Source organism: Pipistrellus kuhlii, unplaced genomic scaffold (genome assembly GCF_014108245.1).
Source record: "Pipistrellus kuhlii isolate mPipKuh1 unplaced genomic scaffold, mPipKuh1.p scaffold_m20_p_12, whole genome shotgun sequence".
In the NCBI taxonomy this organism is placed as follows: domain Eukaryota; kingdom Metazoa; phylum Chordata; class Mammalia; order Chiroptera; family Vespertilionidae; genus Pipistrellus; species Pipistrellus kuhlii.
Window position 1 is genome coordinate 36,188,942 of NW_023425427.1, and position 19,806 is coordinate 36,208,747.

The following is a 19,806-nucleotide window of genomic DNA, read 5'->3' on the forward strand; positions in this document are numbered from 1 at the left end:
GAAGAGAGACTGAGGGGACATGCGTAGAAACTAAGACTTGTCAGAAGTTTACTACATTCATCTAGGGGACTAATAATGAGGGCCTGACCTAAAACAACAGAAAGTAAAGGAAGGACTAAACTTCACATACTGTCAGAAGGTGAAATCATGAAGATTTAGTGACATATAAAAGAAATTAAGAGAGAAAGAAGGAAAAATGGATGTTTCTCAACTTACTGATTTAAGAATTGGGCAGACAATGGTAGACAGTGGTGCTGTTTTTCAAGATAGTGAATTCAGGAAGAATATATTGGGGGTAGGAAAGGGTAAAAAAAAATTATTATTGTGAATATAATTTTAATTTGGAGGAGGTATAGACCATCCAGGTAGAGGTATCCAGAGTTAAGGAGGCTTTATATAGATAGAGATGTTTTATGGTAGCTGAAGTCAAAATGCCCTGTGGAGAAAGAGCAACAGATATAAAACTAAGGAGAGAGAATAAAGGTAGAGTTACAGTTTGAGGAGTCGCCAGTATATAAAAAGATGACTGAAGTTGTTGAAGCAAGCAAGATTGCTCAGAAATAAAAGTCTAGAGTGAGAGGAAAAGGCAAAGGGCAAAATTCTGAAGAACACCAATATTTAGGATCAAGGTAAAGAAGAAAGAACTAACAGAGAGATCAAGACGGACTGATCAGAGAGGAACAAGAAGAATCTAAGGAAACTGTTGACCTGACAATAAAGGAAGAAGGATGTGGTCCCTAAAGTCAAATGCCACAGACAGGTAAAAGGTAGTAAGCAATGAGAAGACACCATGGTGAAAAGTGTTTGGGGAAGAAATGAAAGATGAAGTGATTTGCTTCTATAGATCCTGTCAGCCATAGTTTGGGTCTCCAAGTGGCAAAATTACAGGCAGATTTCCAAGCCCCTCCCCATTTACTTCCCAGAAATGCCTGAGAATTTCAACATGCTGATGCTATGGTGAAATTAGTTATTTTCTTAAAAGCTATAATAAGACACTGCCCTCACACAGCAAATATGATGGAGATTGAGAAAGTGGCAACAGCCCTTACGTAAGCTTGACCTGGGCCTTTGACCCCAATGGAGCACTCTCCTACACTGTGCCCATGGCCATGTCAGCTATGTGCTTTCCTCCTGAGAACACAACCCACATACCACATTTCCAGCTGCCCTGAACACCAAAGTATATCTTCTTTCAAATACTCCATGTAAAGTATCTTTAACACAACTATAATCACCCCCAATGAATTACAGCCATTGTTTGTCCTGTACATCCATATCTTTAGCCTGACTCTTCTTGTACATCCACAATACTTTAATATCTTGATCCTCACTTCTAACTACCCAAGACCCATATTCCACTCCCCACAGAGTCCACTCTGAATATAAGACATGTCTGTCATGTCCCTATGGGATACTGATAAGCATATAAGGAATGAGAATACTTGCGGTATCATCTTATACCTTTTAGGTCTGAAGAGAAAACTGACACAGTAAATAAAATATTGTATTAAATTAGTTATCAGGAGACCAAGTTCAATGCTGGCTCTGGCACAGCTTTGTAAATTATCTTTGTTAACTCTAAAAACGTTATATTAATGTGCAATACCATAGTTGATATTTCTGAATTTGAAGTAATGTTAAGGAATTCCAGGGTGGGTATGAGTACAATTAAGTGATCTTGCCCTGTTCAGACAGTTGAAGGTAGATGCCCATCTAAATTGGAGGCAAAATATAGATAATTCAAAATGGTAGCTAACAAATGTTTATTCTACTTGACTTTAAAAAGCATACTAGTAATGCAAATATTAGAGAATAAAAAAAAAATCATAAAATGGATCCCAAAGTCACAAGTAATTATTTTCATTTTCTGAAATTGCTTGATAACTCATTTACTTACTATAATGTTGAGAGTTGAGCTCCTTTGACTCAGGTGTTATAACTTTCATTTCTACTTGACACTGAAAGTCTTTTTGTAATTTCAAAGTAGCAATTTTTTTATTTTAGACTTTAATTTTTCTTTGGTTAATTAAATTAAATTCTAATAAAATTAGAATTATTGATAATTAATATTTTTAATTCAAATGATTTAATTTGAGCTTATATTTTGTTAGTCCCTAAAATTGTACTGTAATATTTTCTTAGATAGAGGCAGATGGAAAGAATATATTATATATACATATATATATATATATATATATATATATAATTATATATATAATTGATTTCAGAGAGGAAGGAAGAGGTAGAAAGAGATAAAAACATTAGTGATTAGAATCATTGATCGGCTGCCTCCTGTATGCCCCCTACTGGGGATCAAGCCTGCAACCCGGGCATGTGCCCTGACCAGGAATTGAGCTGTGACCTCCAGATTCATAGGTCAATGCTCAACCACTGAACCACACCAGCTGGGTGTAAAAAGTATCTTTGATATTAGATACACTTGAGTCACAACTTCTCACCAGACCTGTAACTTTGGTAAGTGTCATGACTCCTAGATCATCATCTGTAAAATGAGAAGGATAATACCTGCTTTGCTTGCTATATTATTATGAAGGATTACATGACATAGTAGGTAAAATTATTGGTACAATTATTTGGGTTGATTCACTGCAGACACTTAGTAAATGACAGCTATTTTTAAAATCAATAACCAGAAAAGATTCCAAACTTTATATGATCATAAGAATCTCCCCTCAGTGAAGCAAAGAATAATATATGTTGGATGTAGGTCCACACTCCCTTATATTGAATTCTGAAAAACAAATTTTTTTTCTAAAGACCTAAAGTCTTTTATAACTCTTTTGACAGCAAAATATGACCTAAATTCACTTAACAGTTAAAGCCTGAGCTGAATTACCATGAGGTCTTTATTCCACCTTATATACAATTTTCCATATTTCACTACAATATTATTAATTTTTGATTTGGGTTATTGCCCTAGTCCCTGCTGGGAGTGCTAAATATATGTTCCACATGACAATTCTAATATCTAAAAAACTCTAAATCTTGAAACACAAATGACCCAAAAGTTTCTAACAAAATACCATGGATCTGCAGTTTCTTTCTTGGTCTGCTACACTCAGGGTTTATTAAAGAATGAAAGTGGATGAATGCCCAGACAATGTAGCTCAGTGGTTGAGTGCTGACCAGTGAACCAGGAGGTCACAGTTTGATTTCTAGACAGGGCACATGCCAGGTTGTGGGCTTGATCCCCAGTGTAGGGCGTGTAAGAGGCATTTAATCAATGATTCTCTCTCATTATTGATATTTCTCTCTCTCTCTCTCTCCCTTCCTCTCTAAAACCAATAAAAATATATTTTAGAAAAAGAAAAAGAAAATGAATGGAATGAAACAATATCACTTTTTTTGTTTGTTTGTTTAGAATCCCAACAGAAGGGTGAAGAAATTTGCCAGGTGTACTTTATGCAGCTACGCTCTGGCCTTATCATAGAAAAAAAAGCTTGTTACTTTAGGAAAGAAACCACCAAAAGGCATTCACCAAACTCAGGTAAGGGAAAACTACAATTCCTGGTAATTCTTTAATATAGTGATGAGCATCTTTTTGCCTTCAATTTCTACATTTAGGTATGTAAATTTTTTCCCTCACACAAATTTTCCTTCTGGGAAAGAGTAAAGATAATAAATTCTTTTAAGCCATTTTTAAAAAGGTTTATAAAGAGTTTTTAATATAATGGGAGAAATACTTATGTTATAATGTTAAGTGAAAACAGAGGACATAAAATAATATATATAGGTATACCTCGAGAATATGCGAGTTTAGTTCCAGCCCACCACAATCAAGTAAGTTGTAATCCTTCACTGGTAGAGGGCCTTGCCTTCAATTTGTAAGAAATGCAACATCTGTAAAACACAATAAAGCAAAGTGCAATAAAGTGAGGTATGCCTGTATATTAACAATATCTCTTAGGTGATTTTTTTTTTCATTTAAAGGAAGTACAATAAACTAAAATGTTCATAGTGGTTGCCTTTTGGGTGTTGAGACATGGGTAACTAGTTTTTTCCCACCTGGACTCCAGTGGGTGGTGCCCTTCTGGAGTGTAAGAGGGCCAAGAGGTACTGAGCTCTTCTAACCATGGGGTGGCCAAAGTCCTGGGGTCAGTCACCACTGTCAGCAAGCAGCCATGACTGTGACTCTTCAAGTGGGGGTAGAGGGGGTGGAGAGGGGATCTGGGCAGAGTGAGCACTTATAGTCCACTCCTAACTCCATCTGTCTTGCAGCTGAAGATTACAATGAGCAAAATCGGCTACTCGCTACCTATCAGACACGCCTGGAACGATTTGGACAATCGACAAGGGGCTTTGCCTTTAGTGCCCAAGGAAATACTAGAACAAGGGATGAATCATCAAGAATCCTAGGTGTGACTGGTTAAAGGGGTGGTATGGGTGAGAGGAGGGAGGTAGGAAGCAGCCCCAAGTCTATGTCTTCAAGAATATTATAAATTTTTGTCCATTTTCTGCTGATGTGCCCATTAGGTGGTTATTTAAAATAAGTGCAGGGCAACTGCTCTAACAATGCATACACATTCTATAGTTAGCACTCCATTGTTATTTTGAAATGTCTGCTATGGATTGGAATTCCATATACATTATTCCTGGGGAAAATACATTATTCTTTGTGGGGGAGGGGGAACCCAATACATTATTCCCCCAAATTTCAACATTTTGACAATAAAAAAGAAGGGGCTATTAAGTATTTTAAGTATAATTTCAACTAAATAGTTTAAATAGTTGTTAAAATTATTTTAAGTTGCATCACCAACTGAGTAAATTAAGTCCAAATTGACTGTGACTATCAAGAAGTGAAGAGATCAACTGAGAAACTTGACTAGGAATTGCAATTGCCATTTCAAGTATTATTCCTGACATAAATGTCTTAAATTCCCAGAAAAATACTGAAATTGTTCCCTAAGTATTTTTAATTCATTTTACTTTAGAAGTTTACATACAAATTCAACGTTTAACATACTCATTAATATTTTGTATATTTTTCTTAGCATAATTCTATAATGTAAAGAAAATATAATATTTTCTTCCCCAGGACCCATATAGATAGTTTCTAAATCTACTTCAATTTACATCATTGAAATATTATAATTTTCCATGTATGTTGAAACATTTTAAAAAGTTGGGAGTACTGCTCTCAGTGTCTCTGTTATTTTGCCAGAGTTCAGAAGGGGCTCACAACTGTGTTCTCCAGGACTATTGCAAGTCTCAGAACAACTCCACACCTTACAGATGGGTATTTATTTATCCATGTCTATTTAAATTCTGTCCCTTCTTACCTACAATTCCCTAGTCCATGGGGAACCAGGAAGCCGGGGTTTCCTCAGGCAATGCCTGTCACTTTTCCAGTTTCTTTCTTCCCAACCAAAACCTCCCATAAATATACTCGCATGGCCTCCCACATCCTTCATGCAATAAATTGGTGCCTTTAATCCCATTCAGGTGGTACAGTTCAGCTTTGAGCTATGTTAAACTTGCACCAAAGGTTTTTATCCATCCAACAGCAATGGACAAAGTACAGCTCAAATAACTATAATAAAAAGCCTTTGGGGAGGCATTTTTTTTAAATGCTAAATAATTGTTTATGAGAACAAGTTTTTGTATTCTTAATGACAAGATTTTCACTTGTTACAGAGCGTTGTGTTTCCCTGAGCACATACAATGATCAAGCCATTACTTTTGTTTTTTCGGATGGAGGTTATGAGATCTATATTGAAGATTTGAGGGGAAAAGATGAGAAAGGTAGAATATTTCCTTTTGTCTATAATGATATAGTGATTACTAATAAGTAAAAAAATAAATTTACCAAACCATTAATAATGGATTAACTCAGATATGGAAAATGGATCTTCTGTTGTGTGTGAACTGTGATGAGTTGGCAATAGATGCTTGAATATCACTGTGTTGAGGAGGATTACAAAGCTTAGTAAGCGTTCATCAGGAGGAAAGAACACTGACATTGAGAAGTGGTGTCTGTTGTGAAAGATGGAAGGAGGACCATATATATTTGATATTGCTAAATTACTTACTAGATCTATCTAATCTTATCAATGTCACCAAAGTAAATCCTCAAATATTAGTATGTCTGCCTTAGCTGGGTGGCTCAGCTGTTTAGAGCTTCATTCTATACACCAAAATGTTGTGGGAGGTGGGAGAAGGAGGAAAGAAGTGGGGAGGGGTTCCTGATCAGGACACATACCTAGGTTGTAGATTCTTCCTCAGTTGGGGTGAGTATGGAAGGCAACTGATTGATGGTTCTCTCTTATATCAATGTTTCTTCTCTCTCTCTCTCTCTCTCTCTCTCTCTCTCTCTCTCTCTCTCAAATCAATAAGCATATCCTTGGGTGAGGATTAAAATATATATATGTGTGTGTGTGTGTGTGTGTGTGTGTGTGTGTGTGTGTGTGCTATGAACAATATTTTAAGTATTTTATGGGGAATTCATCAGAATATACCATTATTTTGATTTTATGCATTCTCTTTCAGACAAAGTATTATTCCATTACTATAACTCACAGTCACCTGCAAGTGAAACAGGTAATTTGAATAGATATAATGTTTGAATTCTTGAATTTGACAAAAAATAAATCCAAAAACGCTCCATGTAGAAAGGGAGGCTGTCTCTGAAGGTTCTCTCCAGCCCAAGCTCATAGTGAAATCTTAGATTCTTAGAGGATTTACTCCATTCCAACCATTTTGCATTTTTATAGGATAAATGTTTAGCTACATTTAAGAGACCCAGAATAATGGGTGCTAAGCTACACAAATTTTAATTCTGTCTAAACCAGGGCTGGGATGAGAGCTCTATTGAATAGGATGTCCATGAATTTAGCTCCTTCTCTCTTTGTGGCTCTGCTAACACCTACATCAGGGGTGAGGAATCTTTTTCTTCCATGGGTCATTTGAGTATTTAAAACATCATTTGAGGGGCATACAAAATTATCAACCTAAAAATTAGTCTGCTATAATTGGTCAAACATTTAATTAACTCACCCCTAATGCCTTGTCAGGGCTAGACCAAATTATTTCTGGGGCTTATATTGCCTATGGACTGGACGTTCCCCACCCCTGATCTACATGTTTTAAGATTACTTTAGCCCTGGCCAGTTTTGCTTAGTGGTTACAATGTCAGCCTTCAGACTAAAGGGTCTTGGATTCAATTCATGTCAAGGGCACATACCTTGGTTGCAGGCTAGATCCCTGCCCTAGTAAGAGCATGTGTGGGAGACAACCAATCTATGTCTCTCTCACATCATTGTTTCTATCTCCCTATCTCTTCCCCTCCCTTCCATTCTCTCTAAAAATCAATGGGAAAAAATATCCTCAAGTGAGGATTCACAACAACAAAAAATTATTTGCCCCCATGACAATATCCAATTAGATGGGCAGAGAAAAATGGGTATGTGAATTCTCTTTCCCTTTTAGGACACAACCTAGAAGTTACACCTGACATTCAACTCACCTCACATTGGTCAGAACTTAGTCACATTGCTACACTTAGCTACAAAAATATGTTCTATTATATCACAAGAAAAGGAGTTGAATGTTGGGGGACAACTATCTGTGGCTTTACATGCAGACAGACAAACACTCAGAGAAATACTCATTAGAGTTCCAATTCTACAATTAGAAAGCATGTAAGAAAACTAACCTCTCTTCTCAAGGGGCTTGGAATTATCCCCTACTTACTCAATGACTCTTTAGTTTCATTTAGGTATAAATTTCTAAGAGACATGTTGCTGAATGAAGTAGTTATTTTACATGACATTGTAAACTTGTTTTCTGGTTGTTAAGTTTGTTTAAGTTAAAATTAGTTACAATCTTTAACTTATAATTTACATTTTTTTAATTGCAAGGTGATGATGTTGATGGTCACAAATTAATGGTAAGGATAAGTCCTGCAAATAACAAAAACTTCTTGCTGCATGCCAACAACAAGGAGCACTCTGTGGAGGTAACAGAAATATGCACTTAACTATTGTGATTAATATCAGTAGTTTGTATGGATTTGGGTGTTTGGATATTTTGAAGAAGGATTTTTGTTTGTGCTATTGTACATAAAACACAATGAGTTACTACCAATATCTTGCTCTTGGAGCTACTTAAAGTCTAGTCTCTGCCAGCAGTTTAGCCTCCCCTGGGAGCATGTTAGAAATGTGGAATTTCATTGTCAAGGAGAAAGACCAAGCTGTAGTAGGAAAAACATCACTTTCATACTCAAAACAGAAATACTTTGCATGCCACATATGGTCGACTGCCATTTACCATTCATGCTTGACACCTCTTAGAGTCTATAGGATCTGGAAAAGGAACACTATATTTCTCAGATGCTCTTATAGGTAGGGTTTTTGTTGTATATAAAGAACTGGCATATGTATGCATTCACAAGAGATGTAAAATGTGAAAATAAAACAGAAGTTTTTTTGCAAAAAAAAAGTGGAATTTTAGGCTCCCTCACAATTGAATTAGAATCAGCATTTTAATAAATCTCCAGGAGATTCAAATGCACATTAAAGTTGGAGAAGCACTATTATATAGAATGACCTCAATCATTCCTATTTGGCTTTAGGAAGTATTGTGTTCTTCTAGGAAGTGTTTCTTTGTAAAATATAGTTTTGTTATTTATAGAGTATAAATAACTTTATACTCTAAGCCTACTAAAGGGAAGGTCATAAACATTTCCATATGCCAAGATTTATAGGTAGCATAACAATCTACATTCTATTCATAGGATTCACTGCATAGTCTTCTTCAGTTAGTAAATGGCAGTATTATATTGGTCATGAAGAATTATAAACAGCCCAGCTGGCATGGCTCAGTGGTTGAGCATCGACCGATGAACCAGGAAATCACAGTTTGATTCCCAGTCAGGGCACATACCCGGCTTCCCTCTGGCACCTGGGAATCGGGCTTCCCTCACAGCCCTAGCTTCATCCAGAAGGATGTGATTCTAATTAGCATATTATGCTTTTATTACTATAGATTAAGTAACAAAGAAGCCAAAGGTGGAGACAAGTAAGAAAACATAAAAGTCTAATATAGAAGATAAATTATATACACAAAATTATAAAGCTAACTCATACAGCCATGTAAGGTATTAATATAAACACTGATGGTAACTAACATCTCCCTTAACAAAACATTCTTGAGTATATATAACAGTGTTTGGCATATAATTACTCAGCAATAAGAGCTGACCCATACTGAGCTCTATTATATATCAAACACTATGCTAAATGTTATATAACTACTATATCATTTAATTCTCACAGTAACTATAGTAGAGTTACTGTATTGGTCAGGTATTGCTGTGTAACAAAACATCCCAACACTTAGTGGCTTAAGATAATAATCATTTTTATCACTCACATATTTGTGGGTAAATTAGGGGCTGACTGATCTAGAAAACTAGGTAAGTTTTATAAAAAATAAAAATAAAAAATGAGGCCTGAGAAGTAAAGCAATGTGCCCAGATCTCAGAGTTAATATGTGGCAAATCAGGGGTACAAATCCAGAACTATTGCATATAGATCCAGTCATTTTAAGCCATATGTCTCTCAAAGTATATTATTAGTGAATCAAATCAAATTTTCCCACTTTGACCCTCTACTTCCAACCCTTCCATCCCCTGCTCATTAAGCAGCTTTGCTAAAAACACCAAATTATAAGTAATTATTCCCCTTTATTTTCTAATACAGGGGTATGGAGTTGACTCTGGACTTCCTACTCACATATTGGTTGCTTTCTCTCTTGTTTCCACAGCTACAAAAATATGAAAACTCGTTGCCAGACCAGACTTTATTTCTTCTTCATACAGAGCTCGGGCCCTCGTCATGTGTTTCCTTTGAATGTATGAACAATCCCGGACTGTTTATAGGAGTAGAGAATAACCATCTTAGTCTAATTAATTTAAAGGACAAGACTGACCATTTAATAAGAGAGAATATCAGATTTAAGCTCTCTTAAATGTAAGAGAGAGAGAGAGACAGAGAGAGAGACAGACAGACAGACAGATAACATTTAAGGGAAATGGAGAGTGCTTAACATGCTGTGGAATGTTTTATGCATTTTATGTTAAAATTGTATATATTTGTAATCCTCAGTTCTGTTTTTTATTTCCCTCTGTATTACTGCATATTCAATACAAATATTCGTATATTAAATAGGGTATTGTTAAAGCAACCCGCCAATATTCTAAAGACATACAGACCTTTACTTTTTTCTACTTTCAGTCCAGAGAGAACTTTATATTTAGAGCTGAGATCTCTGGAAAGAAACAAGCTTTAGCTCAAGTCTCATTTCAGACATAGATCCATTTTATTTTATTTTATTTATTTTTTTAATATATTTTATTGATTTTTTTGCCCCCCTCCTTCCCTCCCACACATCCCCTCCCTCCCCAGAGTTTTATGTCCATTGGTTGTACTTATATGCATTTATAAAAGTCCTTCAGTTGACAGACATAGATCCATTTTAAAGAGCTACATGTGGACATACTTTTCCCAGGTTCCAAACAATGGGCTCAAACACAATAGCTGCTAGTAAAAACCAGATGCTGCATAGAGTGACTACTTCACAAATTCCAAATTAGTAGATGCCCAAAACTTCAGGTGCCTACAAGACTAGGCAGGTTATATATATATATATATATATATATATATATATATATATATATATATATATATATATATGATAATTTCAAAATTAAGAAAAATAAATCCAGTACAGATTTGTGAAGTGGGTGATTTCACTACTAATTTTTCATTTTAAAATTCTTATTTTTATAAGACCAAGTTAACTATAAATAAAGCAAGGCATTCTTGCATTAGGAAGTGAAATAAATTTTAATTCAGACCTATAATTAGAATCATTAGGAATAAACTAAAACAGTTTTTTTGAAAAAGCACTAAGCCACAATTTAGGTTAGGGCATCCAAGGACCATGGTGGGGACAAAAGTCCAAGATGAAACACAAAATCAATATTACACAATATTACAATTTCACTAACTGGCTAGCCCTCATGTTTGTGGCATACCATGTCATTCTGACCCAAACTTCCAGAGATCAATGACTTTTTATATACTTATCACCTTGGATAAAATTCCTCCTAACCCTTCATTGTCCAACTTACAAATGACCCAACTTACAATGAAATATGTATTTGATTTCTATTTTACCTTCATTTCTTTTGACCAACTGTGTTCTTGATATACCTTTGGTATCCCAAGCTTAATTTCCAAATCACCTGACATATGAATGCCAGAACTTTTATTCTGCTTTGTCTAGCTGATATAAAATTTTACATAAACTTATTGATAGCAATATTTTTAAAACATTTTTGTGTTTTACTGTTACTAAGGTAGTAAAATAATTTATACTCAACCATAATAACATTTCCACTACTAATGGAATAATTTCTGCTTATCTTAAGGCATTAACAATTTCTACTACAATTTTTCATAGGCTTAACACTGACAATAAATGATAAATATAATAATAGAATACATATGAAATATGACTTTTTCTCAAACTGTAGGCTCTTTGATTTCTAATTTGTTTAAATCTACTGGATATAGTATGGGGGGGGGATTGGTAAGATATGCAACACATATAATACCTTAATAAAAAATGAAAGAAGAAAAAAAAATCTACTGGATATAATTGCTGGTGGAACGTAAGATAAAGAGGTTGAGAACTGTAATATAGGGACAAACAAGTGTAGAACAATAAAACTTTGTTTCATTACTTTGCCAATAATTTTACTACTATAGAGATTAAAAAAAAATCTATACCATCTCCTCTGCAAAAACTAAATATTGACTCTGTGCATTTTGCATGACATACTTAAAATTATTATTATTATTAAGTAACCAAATATATCCATTACATTATTTTTTAATATATTTTATTGATTTTGTACAGAGAGGAAGGGAGAGAGATAGAGAGTTAGAAACATTGATGAGAGAGTCATTGATCAGCTGCCTCTTGCACACTCCCTACTGGGGATATGCCCGCAACCAAGGTACATGCCCTTGACCGGAATCGAACCCGGGACCCTTCAGTCTCCAAGCTGACGCTCTAGCCATTGAGCCAAACCGGTCTCGGCCCATTACATTATTTATATTCTTAAATAAACTATATTTTTCAAAAGTATGTAAAGCCATAATGATTTTTTTTCATAAAACAGTTCAATATTTGAAAATTCTTATGTGAATATAAGCATATCACAATACGGCAATATTGGAGTAGGTCATTTGTCTGATACTTTTGGTGATTCAAAACTAAGTAAGATTTTCCAGAGTAGGAATTGTATCTTTCTTTACCTTTGTACTCCAAGTGCCCATCATGGTGATCAACACATGGCAGGTATTCAGTGACTTTAACCCAAGATCAATTAGCCAACATGTATCTGCATTAGAACTTTAACCTGAGACTTCTGACTCCTTATTTAGATACCTTTCAACCTGGCTATCTTTTTTAAAAATATTTTTCCATCACCACTTTAGTAGGTGTTTTTTGACTAAAGTATTAAAATGTGTAGTGGCCTTTTGTCATTCACTTGCATGTGTTTTGATGGTCCACAACAAATTACTGGAAGCAGCCTGTCCATTTTATTATATCAGAAATGACAATTATGTCAAAACTTATTTTCCTTTATTTTATGTATAATCTTTGGATCTTTTATGTATTTATTGAATAGCTTGAAATATTGTCAATTAAATTTTTTCTGAATGAGTAAAGTTACTTGGAAATGGAAAATAAAACAGAGTTGAAATTTGGGGGAATTGGGTATAAAGTTGATCATTTAATTAGAGCATTAAAAGATTGATTCATAAAGTCTTAAAAGATTGATTCATAACCTCTACATCTGTGGCACAAAACAAGCCAAAAAATAATAATAATTTCAACTTATACAATATATAGTAAAACTCCAATTCTGCAGTACACAGTTACACAAAGGTGAGAGAGATCAGTGTGCGTTTCTCCTTAGGGAAAGAAATCAGACTGAATTCTCTATCCCCATACCCTAGTGCTCATCCCTGTTCTATTCATATATCTATTCTCAAGGTCATGTTAAACAGGTTCCTTCCTCAGGGATCAGGCAGAAGGGAGAAAATTCAGTTGTTCCAAATCTTAATAGCCAGGGTTGGGTCTAGGGAGCTAAGGAATCTGAGGAATGAATGAATGCAAGAGACAGAAGTGAAAGGCAATTGGTAGAGATAGAATCTATGAGCTATTTCCTGTTAAGGTGCCAAGGTGATGAAACACTTGTCTGAGTGCAATTATAGTCCCAGCTCAGAAGACACTCCCATAAAAAGAATGCATGAATCACTAACTAGCATATTAAGAACATAGGCTTGGTTTACTACTTAATAGTCTGTATAACTTCAGCAAATTATGTAAGTTCTCTCCATCTCTGTTTATTCTCTGTAAAATGAGGAGGTACTAAATGTTGTGGTAGCTTACCTAATATCCATTACTACCAATCCTATTTCCTTACCATCAGAACCTCATTTTTTTCTGGGAAGCACTTTGCCCAACTAAAAACACACTCCTTCCCAGACTCCCATGCAGTTGATGTGGTAACCATTTGACATTGTTGTGGACAATAAAATATAGATAAGATAATGGTTTAAGAAAAAAAAAAATTAAAGAAGACATATTCAACTCACATGTCCTTTTTCACCCTCTCCCCTTCTTCCTACTTAGACCCTAGATATGGGGCTGTATGTTGAACAGCCAACTTCTGATAACTAGGTAAAGAGCATGGGGACAAAAGCCTACACATTAAAAATGGCAGGAGGGAAAGATGGAAGCACTCTGATGTAGTGAACAATATTGGTATTCTGCCCAAATCCCATTGGATGCCTTTATACTGTATTCTTTTATAAAATTTCTATGGGTACCACACACCCACACCACTACCACCACCATCTTTTATGTGCTTTCAATATCCAGCACTTGCAGCTCTTCTTAGAAGGGTTGTTATTACGTACTGGTGCTGCTTACATAAAAAGATTTCAGTTTTTGTAAGTCTGAATTCTTCCCATCAGCTTCGCAAGGTTTCTGAATGCCCAGCTCCCTTGTCTTGGGTGAAAAGGTTCTGTCCTCATTTTTACTCAAAAATTCCCCTCCAGTGTTCAAAAATTCCTGTCTGCTATACTTCAGCATTAGATCACCTGCTTGCTTAGATTCCTGTCCATTCTTGCCAAACCCAATTCCCTTTCTTGGGAATATTTCCTAGTAAATCACATGCTCATACTAGTAAATCCTTAACTCAGGGTCTGCTTCTAGGGAGTCTAATGCAAGACACCACATCACATATGACAGTTTTGTTGCCATACTAGTCTTGCAGAATCAACTGCAGACTTTCTTGTTAAAGAGAAAAATAATCCCATGTGTGCTAAGTTGGGGTTGGGTTTTCTGTTGCCATGTGACATTTAAAGCAAACTTTGCCCACAGAAGAGATAATAGTAACACTGATAAGATGGGTACACTGATAAGAATTGTCTTGCACATAGCAACATTCAGTGAATATTAGCATAGAAAAACAAGCAAACCTGATTGGTATTAAATGAGAAAAGTTTTTCTTAGTTTCAATCAGAAGATAAGAAGACACAAGGAAATCCCTCTATTACTTTAAGAAAAGTCACCCTGTAAGAGATAAAGTGGGGGAAAGAATCAGAATAGATGAGATCTTATAGACATGGAAGTACTCCAGCAAATGAATAGGTATACATTAGATTATACTTCTTAACCTATAAATAGTTTTCAGATGTATCAAATACCACATTATAAATATTAAAAGATTTAATCATAAAAACAAAAAAGTATCTATATTCCTCGAAAAGTTCATTGTATATATAAAAATAGTCATGGGGATATAAAGTACATTATAGGGAATCCTATATAACAAAAGGCTAATATGCAAATAGACCAAACAGTGGAACAACTGGAACAACTAAACAACTGAACAACCAGTCACTATGACTGCACTGACCATCAGGGGACGTGCGCGGAATATGGCAGGCATTGGCCACAGAGGGATGGTGGAGCAGGTGAGCAGGTGTGCCAGACCAAGGCAGGGCAGCAGTCGCTGTCATCAGGGCAAGCCTCTGATGGTGACTGAAAATTCTTTGCTCCCATGCCCCACAGTCCCACCCAGCGGTCACACCTGCTGCTGGTGCCAGCCCTGCTTATACCCACTGCTAGTACCAGAGCCGCCACTCGCATCTGCTGCTGGTGCCTGGCGTGGGTCCCAATTGCTTGGTGCCATCAGCAGGTGCAAGCAGTGGCTGCTGGCCCTGATCACCCCTGAAGGCTTCTCCACCACCCCCTGCTTCTGAGGGGTGATCAGGACTTGTACCTGCTGACAGCACCAGTCCCACTCGCAACCGCTGCTGGTGCCAGCCCCAATAGCTCTGCACTGTCAGTGCGTGGGGGTGGCAGGGGTGGGAGCAGGGCTTCTGGTAGACAGAAGACTGGGGACAGTGACAGGAGGGACTAGGTGGGGGATACAGAGACTCACCCCTGTGCCTACTGCAGCCTTGCTGTCCACAGTTCCTTTCAAGGTGCATGAATTCATACAGTGGGCCCTTAGTATAGTCAATAATCCTAATATAAAACCCTGGATCTGTCACATCTGCAACAACTGGGAGGCTCGACCATTCACCAGGCTGCATGTGCAGCAGTCTAGCAGGCTGAACTGTTGACCTCTCGGAGAGAGAGAGAGGTGGGGCTGATCAGCAGTGGCAGAGGCTGCTGGTGAGGCTGGGAAAGAGAAGCAGGATGATCAGACCCTGCTTCTCTCTCCCTCACCAACAGCCAAGCCTCTCTCTCTTCCCCAGAGATCAGTAGTTCAGCCACTCCCAGCAACCTGGGGCGGCTGTTGATCAGACCCACCTTTATGATCAGGCTTGGAGATAGTAGGCCTGGAGATGCTGACTGGCATAGAAACTGACCAATCAGAACCAAATCTGGGGCAACTATGAGGAGCTAATGGCTGCCTAGGGGTGGAGCTTATGACACTGACTGCCATAGAAACTGACCAATCAGAACCAAATTGGCCAGCAGAGAAGGACAGTTAGGGGTGATCAGGGTGGCAGAGGAGGGCAGTTGGGGGTAATCAGGCTGCAGGGGAGGGCAGTTGGTGGGGACCAGGTCTGCAAGGGAGGGCAGTTGGGGGCAATTTCAGATCAGCAGGGGAGGGTAGTTGGGGACAATCAGGCCAGCAGAGGAGAAGTTAGGTGTTACTTAGTGGTTAGGGGGTGATCAGGCTGGCAGGCAGAAGCAGTTAGGGGCAATCAGACAGGCAGGCAGCGAGCAGTTAGGAGCCAGCAGTCCCGGATTGTGAGAGAGAGTCCGACTGCTGGATTAGGCCCCATCTCTACCAGCAACTGGACATCCCCTGAGGGGTCCCAGATTGGAGACGGTGCAGATTGGGCTGAGGGGACAACCCCCACTATAATACTAGAGGCCTCCCCAAATTTTGTGCACTGGGTGGGCCTCTAGTATTATAATAACTATGTATGGTGCCAGATGGGTACTAGACATTGGTGTGATAATTTTGTAAGGGGTATAAATGTCTAATCACTATGTTGTATGCCTGAAACTAATATAATATAGTATATTAATTGTAACTGAAAATTAAATTTAAAAAAATTTTAAGATCATTGGATAAAAGTACACATGTTTCAAAATACAGAAGTAGGATACACAAAAAAATTGTGTAATTATTTATTATTATTACTTAATAGGTCAGAAAAATAATAGAGAAATCAATGAAACAAAAAGCTGAGTATTGGAGAAAACTCAATAAAATTGATAAGCCATTAGCCGGCTGATTAGAGGGGAAAAAGAGATAATACAAATTAATAATATTAATAATAAGAGAGTTAGCACTCCAGTTGGTTTGACTCAGTGGATAGAGCATAGACCTGCAAACTTAAACTAGATTCGATTCTAGTCAAGGGCACATGATCTCCAGTGGGGGACTTGATTCTCTCTCATCATGGATGTTTCTATCTCTCTCTCCCTCTTCCTTCCTCTCTGAAATCAATAAAAATATATTTTTAAAAAACACAAATATATTTAAAAAATAAGAGAGCATCACTATAGATTCTAAAAATATTAAAAGGGCCGAAACCGGTTTGGCTCAGTGGTAGAGCGTCGGTCTGCGGACTGAAAGGTCCCAGGTTCGATTCCGGTCAAGGGCATGTACCTTGGTTGCGGGCACATCCCCCGGTAGGGGGTGTGCAAGAGGCAGCTGGTCGATGTTTCTCTCTCATCTACGTTTCTAGCTCTCTATCTCTCTCCCTTCCTCTCTGTAAAATATCGATAAAATATATATATTTTTTAAATATATTAAAAGGATAAAAAGGGGACTATTAATGGATAATACTTTGGCAATTTTAATGAAAATAGACAAATTCCTTGAAAGATAAAAACTATCAAGAACTCATTCAAGAATAAACAGACAATATAAATAGACCCATATGCATTTTTAATGTAAATTTGTAACTTAAAATCTTCTCATTTAAAAAAAAAAAAAAAAAAAGCCAGTATTTATTGGTGAATTCTTCCCAACATTTAAGGAAAAGATAATATCAATTCTAAACACACTCTATCAAAACATTAAAGAGGCCCTAACTGGTTTGTCTCAGTGGATTGAGTGTCAGCCTGTGAACTGAAAGATCCCAGGTTCAATTCCGGTCAAGGGCATGTATCTTAGTTGCAGGTACATTCCCTGTAGGGGGTGTGCAGGAGGTAGCTGATTGATGTTTCTCTCTCATCGATGTTTCTAGCTCTTTATCCCTCTCCCTTTCTCTCTGTAAAAATTCAATAAAAAATATATATATTTAAAAATATTAAAGAGGAGTGAATTCTATTGAACTCATTCTATGAGGCAATCATTACACTGACATCAAAACCAAAGACATTATAAGAAAACTACAGAGCAATATTTTTCATGAACTCTAAAAATGTTAGCAAATGAAGCCCAACAATATAGAAAAAGAATATATAATATGTATAAATGATATGTATATTAAAAGAATATAAAAGCACAACAGAACTTTTATAGAGGGGTTTATACCAGAAATATAAGGTTGTTTACTATTCAAAAAATCACTTAATGTAATTTACCATTTTGACAACATTATTCTCTCAATAGGAGCAGAAAAAGTAGTTGACAAAATCTAACATCTATTCCTGATAAAAATAGTCAATAAACTAAGAATAGAAGGAAACATTCTCAATCTGATAAAGGGCATAGACTAAACCAAATTTATAGCTAATATCTAATTAATAGTGAAAGACTAGGAAAAGACTGAATAAGATCAAGAACAATAAAAGAATGTCTACTCTCACCACTTCTATCTAGTATTTTCCTAGAGATTCTAGTCATTGCTAAAAGGCAAGACAAATAGGTAAATAAGAAGTAAGGTTTCTTTTATTTCAAAACAGCATGAACATCTATGTAGAAAATTTGATGGAATCTATAAAGAAGCTGATAAAACTAATAAATGAGTTTAGCAAGAATACAAGATGCTACAAAATTAATACACAAAAATCAATTATATTCCTATATAATAACAAAAGGCAATTGGAAGTTAAAATGTTTAAATACCATTTATAGTTCAATTACAATTTTTAAAATATTTAGCAACACATCTGACAAAAATGTCCAAGACTTGAACACTGAAAACTACCAAATATAACTTTCAGAAATCAAAAGAGAAGCAAATAAATGGAGAGACATAGCCTGTTCATGGGCCAGAAGACCCAATATGGTTAAGATATCCATATTCCCCAAGTTGATATATAGGTTTGGTGCAATCCCAATTAAAATTCTAAGCTGATTTTAAAACTTATATGGAAATTAAAAAGGTCTAGAATAGCCAATACAAATTTTTTAAAGATACTAGCTGTCTCTACTATTTACTTTCAAAATCTATAATAATAAAAGAGTAATATGCTAATTAGACCAGACATCCTCCTGGATGACCTTCTGGACAAACGTGGGACTGCAAGGGAATCCCAGGTCACAGGCGGCCAGCGGCCAGAGGGAAGCCCGGGTCCCGGGTGCCAGAGGGAAGCCAGTACCAGCAGCCGGAGGAAGGAAGGCCTACTCTTGCACAAATTTCATACATCGGGTCTCTAGTTTACTATAAAGCTACATTTATGTAGACAATGTGGGATTTCCATAAAGATAGACAAATACATGAGTGGCACAACCTAGAGAGTTTAGAAATAGACTCGATGATATATAACAACTGATTATTTACAAAGGTGAAAAGGCAATTCAATTTTTTAAAAATAGTCTTTTCATCAAAGGATGATGAAACAATTGTATCTGCATGAAAAAAGCAACAAAGCAAACAAAACAAAAATCTGAACTTCAATTCATACCTCGCTCCCTATATAAAAATTAACTCAAGATGGATCACAGACCTAAAAAGTAACACCTAAAACCATAAATCTTCTAGATAAAAACATAGGAGAAAATCTGTGTAATATTCATTTAGGAAAATATTTTTTTTATATATGACATCAAAAATATAATCCATATGTTTGGCTCAGTGAATAGAGCGTCAGCCGATGGACTAAAAGGTCCCAGGTTTGATTCCAGTCAAGGGCATGTACCTTGATTGCAGGCACATCCCCAGTAGGAGGTGTGCAGGAGGCAGCAGATCAATGTTTCTCACTCTCTATTCTACTCCCTTCCTCTCTGTAAAAAAAGCAATAAGAAATATATATATATATATATATTCCATAAGAAAA

At 36.4% G+C, this 19,806-nt stretch overlaps 1 protein-coding gene across 4 annotated transcripts in view; it reads left to right on the forward strand.

The window, feature by feature from the left end:
- The window catches only part of IL33 (interleukin 33), a 38,764-nt gene extending 28,638 nt beyond the window's left edge, over positions 1-10,126 (forward strand). For 3 of the 4 annotated variants that reach the window (XM_045580201.1, XM_045580200.1, XM_045580199.1), the window contains exons 3-9: positions 3,383-3,508; positions 4,240-4,377; positions 5,186-5,260; positions 5,659-5,766; positions 6,511-6,561; positions 7,881-7,978; positions 9,787-10,126. In XM_045580201.1, the coding sequence (XP_045436157.1) occupies positions 3,383-3,508; positions 4,240-4,377; positions 5,186-5,260; positions 5,659-5,766; positions 6,511-6,561; positions 7,881-7,978; positions 9,787-9,990 (800 nt within the window). In that variant the 3' untranslated portion in view covers positions 9,991-10,126. The remainder of the gene's footprint in view (positions 1-3,382; positions 3,509-4,239; positions 4,378-5,185; positions 5,261-5,658; positions 5,767-6,510; positions 6,562-7,880; positions 7,979-9,786) is intronic. The other variant, XM_045580202.1, reaches the window with a different exon arrangement.
- The last annotated feature ends 9,680 nt before the right edge of the window (positions 10,127-19,806 follow it).